The sequence below is a fragment of the Schistocerca gregaria genome, chromosome 8, assembly GCF_023897955.1.
Source record: "Schistocerca gregaria isolate iqSchGreg1 chromosome 8, iqSchGreg1.2, whole genome shotgun sequence".
Lineage (NCBI taxonomy): Eukaryota > Metazoa > Arthropoda > Insecta > Orthoptera > Acrididae > Schistocerca > Schistocerca gregaria.
Window position 1 is genome coordinate 285,988,953 of NC_064927.1, and position 11,897 is coordinate 286,000,849.

Below are 11,897 nucleotides of genomic sequence, written 5' to 3' on the forward strand. Positions count from 1 at the left end.
GTGACAAAGAGGCAGACGACTAACGTTATGACCGTATAACGCAGAACAGTAGACATACCGTTAAACTCGAGCGCAATTCAGTTTATCAGTTATCGAAGACGACGAGAATCGAGCGAAAACGACTTGCACGTGGAATCAGAGGGGGGAACAAAAGGACACGATCTGTGGCGTTCTGGCAATACAAGGACCGCACGCGAATCAGGCGGAATGCCGGCCATAAAGACGACACCGCCGCCGCTTCCCCGCCTCCGCCGCCTCTCCGCCGGTCCTGGAGAGGCGTCCTCGCGGCCGCTACCGGCTGATGGCTGACGCCGCCGCCGGTCACGTGGTACGGCCGCTCCCTGGGGGTGCCGCCCCGCGACGGTATATATGCCCGCTCCCTGCTCCCACAGACAGCACTTTCTGACAGAGGATCTGCTCGCCTTCTGCAATGAACACCTTGGTAAGTCCTCTCAGTTTCATTTTCCTCACAGCTACACTAAAGTGTTTTCAACATTACTAACAGTTCCCAGTTTATAACTGATATGTCTTGTTTTTCTTAACGTTTGTTATACGTGCTCTTCATTCTTAGTTCCAGTTCAAACACGTATAAATTTCACCTATTACTTGCAAATATATCCCCTAGACTCTAGGTGCACATAGGCTCGGATCTCATCATACCTTGCTGTGAAACTAATATTTTCAACGCCTTTTTGTCATTGCATAGCAATACGAGGAGACGGACCCTAGATTTTACATAGATTTCCTAGTTTTGACTTCCAAGACAACACATCGATTCTAGCTTCACTTCTGTACTTGAAAATTTAACATCCTTACGACGCTAGTAGAGACGCAGGGACGTACAGATAGAGGAAGGCTGGTACTTTCTGAGATGTGGACTTGGATTGAAATGTACAAAATATGTGGTATAGATAGAGTGAAATATAACAAGAAACTGAGGAGTGTGGGATAAAATTACTATATGTAATCAAAAGATCGGCCTGAGTGGCCGAGCTGTTCTAGGCGCTTCACTCTGGAACTGCGCTACCGCTACGGTCGCAGGTTCGAATCCTGCCTCGGGCATGCATGTGTGTGATATGCTTAGGTTAGTTAGGTTTAAGTAGTTCTACGTTCTAGGGGACTGATGACCCCAGATGTTAAATCCCGTAGTGCTCAGAGCTATATGAAACATTTTTTTGTAATCAAAAACAAGGAAAAGGAAATTGAGTGTTTGGAAGGGAATAACAGGCAAGGAAGGAATACATATCAGATCCTGGACCATGTGCCGGACGGCAGCAGATTCTGCACCATTAAGGCGGGAGCGGTGGACCGTCAGAATCGGAGACTCAAAGGATCAGGTAGCATAGCGGAAAATGTAATATTGATTATGATCATGGTAAATAAGTATGTCAGACGCTGTTACGGAAGGCCTGATCCTAAGTTTGTTTTCTTTACTGAGGCACCTGACATTTTCGGGATAATACTTATGTGTACTACCTGGCCTCCCGACAATCTTCTAAAGCCACTTGACGGTGTAACACTTCTTCAGTTAATCGGTCGACGCATATAGTTCCCAATTTTCTCCGTTTTCTGGAGGCCCCGCTGCGCTTGTTTGGGGCTAGCATATTCAGATGTCTTTCTCTGGCCAGTGCAAAGTACCTGAGTATTCTTTTCTATTTTTGGCAGATTGAGAACGACACTTCGCTGGTAAAGGCACTGAACAGGTTAGGTGCAGGATACTACCAAACAAAGGTCATGCGGTTCAACGACTACACACAGAACGACATTACAGAGACCTACATAATGGGATATAGGTACTAATATTTATTTCAATCAAAAGATGTTCTTCGATCAGATTTGAGAACATTATAGGAACCCATAGTGGTCGGCAAGAACATAAATGTATAAAAGTTACTTCAGTTTTCACAGTGCGTATTAAGAGAAATGTAAGGCACATACAAGTTGTAGATGGATTCATACTGCAACAGAGATTGTGCATACTCGATAACGTATTTAGTTTCATTCACAGGGAAACTTAGGGTCTTTTTTTTACAGGAAATACAGGTCCTTCTCACCCGGTAACTTGATATCATAGACACTTTATTCGCTATATCAAAAAAATCGTTTCTACTGCATTTCTCAGCTTTGTATTTAATGAACAGAATTCCCTGGTCCCGCTAATGCGTTCTTTTTTAACTACCTCTGAGTTTTCTAGTAAATCTAGGAACTGCAAAGAGAAAATGTGTACTTCTCAAAAAAATTACATTATGTAGTTTCAGAGACATAGTATGGAAGCTTATCTGCTCCAGCTGCACTGTGCATCAGAATGCATGTCCTCAATATCTGAATATATCATTCGTTTATAACTGCACAGTACTTTATCAGTCTACGCGCATAACTCGAAACCATCGATAATATATTGGTCTATGAGTCATAACCATGATTTCCTATGTTCGCTATTTATTCTTTTCAAATTGAGTACTGGTACAATTCGCTACCATTGTGCAAAAAACATCCTCGATGTTAATGCTTTCTTCTTCACATTGTGTTCACATAGTATATGCCCGTTCTCGTGTTACTTAATCTCACGACAATTACACGTTTCTGTTATTTATATGATTATGAGGAGATGAAGAAACAAGGCCTTGTAGTCTTATACCCTCGTGTAGCCTTATAATGAGGCAGATGGAAGCTGCCTCTGCTACAGCATGGAGGAATAGTTAACATGACTAACTGAAACCAGGTAGACAAAACTGTCTAGTGTTGATTGGGTTGCGTGAGAAAAGAGATATGCCTATCGCACCAAACCTTACAGTGATAATAGCGAAGTTCTGTTACAAACACTGTGTGTGCTTTAGTGTGAAAGCTTACAGTGATAGTAGCAGAGCTCTATTCGAGCAGTTATGGAAGCCGTCGGGGGTATAATTTCCAAAGAGGAGACGCGTCTTTTTCTTGAGCCATCGGAAAACCATACGTTATCGCATTGATGCTGCAGACAGAGCTAAATAAATTGGACTCTGTAAACGAACTCAAGGTGGGAGGTAAGACAGCATTCAGGACATTCTCTTGGTTACTACAATTATACGTCATTGATACCTGACCAACGCAACGGGTATATCTACTAGGCTTCTCGAGACTAGTTAGCGAGTGTCGTACAATTCCCTGTGTACTGAAAATAGGCCTGTGGAGTCAGGTTTTCTGCGTTCTTTTATGCCAATACTGTAGTTTTCTATTTCTACCTAAAACAGAATAAATTAGTTAAAATAACAAGAGATTCAGGCATGCTTGATTAATTGCGGTTGCAATCTAAAGATAAACTACCGATCACACAGTAATAGGGAAAGCCGGCTGTACATGCAGATAAACAAACTCCCGAGAAGCCGAGGGAAATGAGTACATGTTTCAGTTAATGAGCTGTCTCACATTATTCCGAACAGCTTCTTTCTCAAATGCTGACAAATTATTTCCAGTTTTGAAATAAATGTTTGGGTTGAAACTTCCTGAGGGGTTAAAACTGAGTGCTAGATTCGTACTAAGAGTCTCGCCTGTCGCGAAAAATACTCCTAACTGCTCAGGTATCCAGTCACGATCTAACAGCTCCAGCTTCGTCTGCATCTGACTTGTACTTGACAAACTAAACAAATACTCTACATTAAGAGTGTAGAAATCTGGCTGTAGATCAGTGCTGAAGGTCTCAATAACAAGTTCATAAGCTGAACATTCACTCGATATTCTGAAACTAGAACGAGAGACACAGAAGACATTGCTGAATTTTGTTGGGATACAGTTTTCCACCATTCATTGTCCTCATGATACTGTCTGAGCTATTCAGCATGGATCAGCAATCTAATTATCAGGCTTTCTCCCGAAAGTATCTACTATTAAGCTCCCAGTTGGATCCAGAATGGGTGGTTTGGAGATTCGAGAAGTAACTATATCAGTCACATTATGATGGAGAAGTTGTAAATCAAGGTGGAAGTATTCTGAACTCGGATAGAAGAAGATTTTTAGTAGGAGAGAGGGGGGGGGGGCTGCATGCTTACCATTGGGCTTGGATTCCATTTACCTAGATAACTTCACCACTCAAAAGGTATTCCACAAAGCCCAAAAGTAGTTCCAGTATACCCGCCTAAAGGTGATCATAAACCATAATTTTGTCACCGCTTCGTTAGACATTGGTTTTCAAGGTAATACAAGCAGTTGGGAGATATTCTACACTTATGTGTACATAGAATCACTCGGTGCTATGTAGTTCATTCACAAGCTGCAACATTGTCGCTAATAAAGCAGTGACCTGTATATACAATAAGTTGCCTTTAATTTACGTCTGTGGTCACAAACATTTTGTTAACAGATTACCGGTTTCGGTCTATAATAACCATCATCAGATCTGTTTTATAAAAACAAAACAAAGTCCTAATGTACAGCAGTCATACTGGTATCGTCAAATTTTAAATGCAAATTTTTGTAAAACAGATCTGATGATGGACATTATAGACCGAAACCGGACATCTCTTAACGAAAATTTGTGACCATTAATGTAGTTCATTACTGCCGGTACTTTAACTGTAACTACCGAAATGCATCTTTTCTCCACAATACAGTTACATCAACTTTAACGGCTAAGTTTCCTCCTCTATTTCTAGCTTGCATTGGGGACTTGGAGTCTCCAAAGCAAATTTCATCTGAATGTCTCCGAAGGGCAAAGTTATCCCTTGACACTACTGCTCCACATGAACGAAGACAACAGTATGGTTCAAATGGCTCTGAGCACTATGGGACTTAACTGCTGAGGTCCTCAGTCCCCTAGAAATTAGAACTACTTAAACCTAACTAACCTAAGGACATCACACACATCCATGCCCGAGGCAGGATTCGAACCTGCGACCGTAGCGGTCTCGCGGTTCCAAAGTGCCGCGCCTAGAACCGCACGGCCACTCCGGCGAAGACTCCTACCTCTGGTACATAAAACAGGGGCCAGCATTCAGTGACTGGCATCCGTGCATTTCTTCATAATACAGCGATCTCATCGATGGGTGATGGATGATGAAGGGATTGCTGTGTTGTGAAGAACTCTGGCAATACGAGTCATTGAACTCTGGCCGGCAAGACAATAATAAAAAAAATTGTTCAAATGGCTCTGAGCACTATGGGACTTAACATCTGAGGTCATCAGTCCCCCTAGAACGTAGAACTACTTAAACTTAGCTAACCTAAGGACATCACACACGTCCATGCCCGAGGCAGGATTCGAACCTGCGACCGTAGCAGTCGCGCGGTTCCGGACGGAAGCGCCTAGAATCGCTCGCAACACTGGCCGGCGACAATAATAAACACTGTTTCTCTGACTCCAGGGCAATGTTTTTTTAAGCGAATAAAACAGAACACAGACAGCCGCAGGGCTAAAAGGAGCATGCGTGCATTGTTTTGGCGTCTCCAAAGCGCAGCCTACAGGTCTTGTTCTGAGCTACACCTCACTTGAAAGCCACGTGGAGCGTACTGTACACAATAAACTCGAGACGCATAGAAAACGTCGTCACAGTGGGAAGCTGTTGGAGAAGCACCCCGCGACTGCCTACGTACTGTATCGGTGCTCCTCCGCAGGTACTGGTGGCTCTGACGGCGTTGTGCGGCGCGGCGGTGGCGCGGCCGCAGGTGCCCGTCTTCGACCCGTTCCCCAAGTACAACCCCATCGACGTGCGGATCCCGCGGCCGTCCGCCACGCCGGTGCGCCCGTCGCCGCCGGCGAGCCGCGCTCCGCCGCCACCGCCCCCACCGCGCCCCGTCGTGCCGTCGCAGCCGCTGCCCGCCCCCGCGCCACAGCCCGCCATCGTGCCGGCGCGCACCATCCCGCAGGCCTCCTCAGATGGCCACTGGATCATCATCAAGCAGGCCAAGGACCAGGCCAACGACGGATCCTACCGGTGGAAGTAAGTACACATACGTCCTCCGTGCTTCTTACAAACCATGCGCTGACTAATAGAGGTATAACGGAAAGGACCCAGTAGAGGGCGCGGAAACAAGCAATTAATCTTAACAAACATAGGTCTGGAAACCAAGTGTTTCCCCTAGACGACATACCCGCATCCATGTTGTTATATGTATGTCTGCATGATGCTGCACACGATCGAAGAATGCTTATGCACCGGCAGACTTTCAGCTGGCTGTCAACGCGTATAGGCATCGCTGATTAAATGTCCTGAGGCCCGCCTGAACACTGGCCGTGTCGAACTCCCGTAGCAGTGTATTTATCTTCTAGAGCATATCCGCAGTTTGGATCCCGGGGGGACTCTAAGCAAAGAATTCAGTCGTAATTCGTTGTGTAGGAGAAAACATTGTTTTAAAGCCCTGTTTTTATTAGAAACGATAGGCATTGTTGCACTGCACTGATATTTCACACCCGAGAATGGCAACAAAGGGCCGAAATCGCGATAGCGGAGAATAAATGCAATTATTTAACCCGCCCGGTTGGCTGTGCGGTGTAACGCACGGATCTCCGGGCGGGAAGGCGCGCCTGGTCTCCGGCACGAATCCGCCCGGCGGATTTGTGACGAGGTCCGGTGAACCGGCCAGTCTGTGGATAGTTCTTAGGCGGTTTTCCATCTGCCTCGGCGAATGCGGGCTGGTTCCCCTTATTCCGGCTCAGTCACACTATGTCTGCGATTGCTGCGCAAACAAGATCTCCACGTACGCGTACACCACCATTATTCTATACCACGCAAACACAAGGGGGTTACACTCGTCTTGTGTGAGACGTTCCCTGGGGGGGGGGGGGGGGGGGGGGGGTTCCACCGGAGGCCAAACCACACAGTAACCCTAGGTTCGGTGTGGGGCGGCGGAGGGGTGCAGTGGACTGCTGTAGTCGTCGTGGGGTTGTGGACCACAGCGGCTGCTGCGGGTACAGAGCCTCTCCGTCGTTTCTAGGTCCCCGGTTAACATACAATACAATACAAATGCAATTATTTAATGACAATCCAGGGGAAAAATACACTCTCTCCAAGAGCCTAAAGGAACAACAACCGTGCTCATAGGACAGCAAACATTCGTTCGTGGTTTGAAGAACACTGAGACACTCCATTGATCCTCGACTAGGTCGTTAAGTCACTCGATATTATTTTAGTTCAAATTACCTGTCGGTATTTGGAACAGAGGTGAATAATACCAGCAGTATCTCAAAAATTCGGTATGTCTACGGGATGTACTTCTGGCTGAAGAAACGTATGAGCTGCCTGTCATTGAAAAATAGTTTATTACATTACGATCAGTTAAAAATATGTAATATTCATTCTACCCCTTTAACCTCAAAGTCACATCTTCAGATGATCTTGAAAGTTCATAACCGTAAATTTTATATGTTTTGTCGATGTTTTATGCATTAATCAGATCTGAAGTTGGGAAGTTGGAGCTGGAACCGTTGCGTGAATATTATTTGTTTTAAGTGATCGTGACGTTTTAAAACTCGCGTACTTCCACTGGGTAGTATGTCAGGTTTGTAAAGACGCTCTTCATTGCCCAAGTGTTTAGAATATCAAGGCTACAGGCGCTGCTACGTGTTACTAGCGTGCTCGCTTAGATAGTGACAAATTACACTGCTAGTCTTTAAAATTGCTACACCAAGAAGAAATGCAGATGATAAACGGGTATTCATTGGACAAATCTATTATTCTAGAACTGACGTGTGATTACATTTTCACGCAATTTGGGTGCATAGATCCTGCGAAATCAGTACCCAGAACAACCACCCCTGGCCTTAATAACGGCCTTGATACGCCTTGGCATTAAGTCAAAGAGAGCTTGGATGGTGTGTACAGGTACAACAGCCCATACAGCTTCAACACGATACCACAGTTCATCAAGAGTAGTGACTGGCTTATTGCGACATGCCTGTTGCTCGGCCACCATTGACAAGACGTTTTCAGTTGGTGAGAGACATGGAGAATGTGCTGGCCAGGGCAGCAGTCGCACATTTTCTGTATACAGTAAAGCCCGTACATGACCTGCAACATGCGGTCCTGCATTATACTGCACAAATGTAGGGTTTCGCAGAGATCGAATGAAGGGTAGAGCCACAGGTCGTAACACATCTGAAATGTAACGTCCACTGTTTAAAGTGCAGTCAATACGAACAAGAGCTGACCGAGACCCCATACCACCACGCCGCGTGATACGCCAGTATGGCGATGACGAATACACGCATCCAATGTGCGTTCACCGCGACGTCGCCAAACACGGATGCGACCATCATGATGCTGTAAACAGAACATGGATTCATCCGAAAAAGTGACGTTTCGCCATTCGTGCACCCAGGTTCGTCGTTGAGTACACCATCGCAGGCGCTCCTGTCTGTGATGCAGCATCAATGGTAACCGCAGCCATGCTCTCAGAGCTGCTGCAAACGTCGTCTAACTGTTCGTGGAGATGTTTCTTGTCTTACAAACGTCACTGTTGACTCAGGGATCGAGACGTGGCTGTACAATCCGACCTGTCATCTCGACTGCTAGTAATACGAGCCCGTTGGGAACCGGCACGGCGTTCCGTATTACCCTCCTGAACCCACCGATGCCACATTCTGCTAACAGTCATAGGATCTCGACCAAGGCGAGCAGCAATGTGGAGATACGATATACCGCAATCGCGATAGGCTACAATCCGACTTCTATCAAAGTCGGAAACGTGATGGTAGGTATTTCTCCTCCTTACACGAAGCATCATAACAACGCTTCACCAGGCAACGCCGGTCAACTGCTGTTTGTGTATGAGAAATCGGTTGGAAACTCTCCGCATGTCAGCACGTTGTAAGTGCGGGAACTGGCGCCAGTCTTGTGTGAATGCTCTGAAAAGCTAATCATTTGGATATCACCCCACCTTCTTCCTTCGCGTCTCTAGTATGTCATCGTCATGGTGTAGCAATTTTAATGGCCATTAGTGTACTTTCCCGGTGAGCGTACTTGCGATACGGGTTGGTATACCTGTTCCTCACTGTGCCCTGTCCGCAGCTACGAGACGGAGAACGGCATCGCGGCTGATGAGACGGGCGCCCTGAAGGCGATCGCGCCCAACGAGGACGGCACGGCGGCGCAGGGCTTCTACTCTTACACGGCGCCCGACGGCACGCCCATCCGAGTCACCTACACCGCCGACGAGAACGGCTTCCAGGCTCAGGGCGACCACTTCCCAGTGGGCCCGCCCATCCCGGAGGCTATCCAGCGCGCGCTCGCCTGGAACGCCGCCCACCCCGAGGAGGAGGTCGAGACTCCAGCCAGGAGGGCCTGAGCTTCCTCTCCACCTCACGGATACACTGCCGGACGTCCACCACCGGAACGTCTTCGACTAATGGAACCGTCTTCGATCCTCGGACACTTCTACTACCCTAGCAACTTCTCTTCGTTTCCCTTCGAGACGCATCGCCATGCGTCGATGTCCTTCTAGCGTCATAACAACGCAGTAACTGTGCGACTTTGCAGCCCCCGTCTCGTGAGTGTGCGGTGCGCGTCTCGTTCTCAACCTCCGCGCGTCTCTTCTTCGCGAGTTCAGTTCCTCACTCTTATGCTGAACGATATTTAAGACCTTATATAATTATGTGTATCATAGCATGGCAATAAAGTTTATACTAAGGCCAGTAACAACTGTATTTGTTTCTTTCCTTCATTTTTGACATTATAACCTACACTGCTAAAAATTTATTGAAATTTGGGACTTCCATATCCTTTAAATAATAAATTCTTTTTTTTTTTTTTTTTTTTTTTTGTTGCAGGGAAGAAACAAATTAACCCTTTGACTAAAAAATTTTTTCACAGTGAAAGATGTTAATTGCTGTTTCTTTAATCACTGTGATAGCAAGAACTCATACAATAAAAATATTTGAAGCTGTTTCGTTTTCTGCTGTCATGGACTGTGCGGCTGGTCCCGGCGGAGGTTCGAGTCCTCTCTCGGGCATGGGTGTGTGTGTTTGTCCTTAGGATAATTTAGGTTAAGCAGTGTGTAAGCTTAGCGACTGATGACCTTAGCAGTTAAATCCCATAAGATTTCAAACACATTTGAACATTTTTCTGTTTCGTTGTATAATGCGGAAAGGGGTGATACGTACAGGATTTTCCATAATACCTTCCGGGACTTCAGAAGACTACAGCTTAAAATACGATACACTTTAAAAACAGACACACACCAGCGCATATCGCACCCGGTCAGATCTGTAACTAACGCTAGTGCTCAACATGTGCGCCATTAGTAATGCAGCAAACGTCAATACGTGCGTGACACAAATTATCCAGAAAGGAGGACCGCCTTCTAAATCAGTTTATGGGGTTGCCTATCTGCAGAGGCGAATTTATCCGATGCAAGAATACGTTGCAAAGGGGTAATAGAAGACAGCACGACCTATAGGCGCAATCTGTAGCTACAGAAGTCTGGAAACCATTATCAGGCTTCCCTTTACCTGGGGGGCATTGATACATAGCAATAGTATGCAGGAAATTCCCACAGACCATCTGATAACCTATCCTGGTACACATACGTCCCAATGGTAGTGAAAAGGTTGAACCAGAAGCACAGCTGTTAAACGAGCCACAATAGAAAAGAACTACGGCAATTGTCGCAGTGAAATAGTCTCATAGGAATGCGTAGCTTCTGGCTGTTGTAAAACTCAAACTTCAGTTCATTTTATTTACCTCCGCGATTCTACTTTATTTTTGTATGTTTCCGAGACAATCATATGAGCAGCTTACAACGGCGTGAGCGGATTCGACTAACAAGCGCTCATCCTCGGACTAAAGGTATCGTACTTGCTCTATGTACTTTCCATTGCGTTGTCAACAATACTGAAGCCAGCATGTGCCTTTAGTCTGAAGCTAATAAGAGACTGATTGAAATCATTTACGCCATTGTAAAATGCTTGTGTGACTACAGAAAAAATATAAAACCAGAAAACATATGCCACTTACTTAATTTTCAGAGCAATGTATCATTTTTCCAAATGGTTCCTTTGTTCCTACATTTCTGTGCACCCTTATTTCCCTTTTGTCTGCAACAGCGTTAGACTACGCTAACCGCAACTAGATAGTAACTGTAACGAATGCATTCAAGACTTAATGAATCCCATACTGTAATGCTCAGAAAAAGTAATTTGTGGATCTCTTTCAACGATCGAAAAATTACTACTTCCGCATCCGCTGCAACGCTCTTTGAACAGGCTTTTCAGGCCAGTGACAGGCACTCAACATACAACAGGAAACGAAATCTCCATTAGCTTTTGCCAATTTGAAACCGATAGTATTTATATAAAACTATTGCACGGTGTACTGTATATTATTAAAGTTCAAAGCAATTCCACGCTGCTGACACATCAGAAAAAAGTACGTGCGTTTTTCGGCTTAAGGTTAACCGCAGAAGTTGTGCAAGGAAGGTCTCTAAATTAGTAACTAAAACGCTAGGAGTTGTGTCAAATGACTTTCCATTCGGTGGGAGATTTTTAACGAATGGTAAAATACCTTCACGCCACCCGCCAAATAAATTTCTATGACGGGTACTAATTTTATAGCTCAGTGTCACAGCTTATTGCTGATAAATGTTAGTGAGAGTGTAAAGTAACGACCCAGCACTACATAGGCCTCATATTTACACTAAAATACGATTCGATGTGGTCTCACAACTGGACCTTACAAACTGACTTTTTCGTCAGTTTCATGGTTGCATTTGTGTGTCCGAAATCGAGTCGTTACACAACAACGTAGGATACCAAGGCGTTATTGTAATAAACCAGAGTTGACCTCATTTACGCAAACAGTACTGTTTCTAAGCAGACATGGTTATTCTAGTACAGTATTATCCTGTGTTACTGTACGCTATCCAGATTCAACCAAGAGTCACTTACAACTTAATTGGTCAGAAAATAGAACACGTACTAGTGTCTGTTATTAGTG

At 45.3% G+C, this 11,897-nt stretch overlaps 1 protein-coding gene across 1 annotated transcript; it reads left to right on the top strand.

The window, feature by feature from the left end:
* Window positions 1-353: 353 nt before the first annotated feature.
* On the top strand, window positions 354-9,605 carry LOC126284711 (endocuticle structural glycoprotein SgAbd-1). The gene is made up of 3 exons (XM_049983844.1): window positions 354-442; window positions 5,584-5,909; window positions 8,976-9,605. The coding sequence occupies exons 1-3, from the start codon at window positions 431-433 to the stop codon at window positions 9,250-9,252; spliced, it is 615 nt and encodes a 204-aa protein (XP_049839801.1). The 5' UTR covers window positions 354-430; the 3' UTR covers window positions 9,253-9,605.
* Window positions 9,606-11,897: the final 2,292 nt, after the last annotated feature.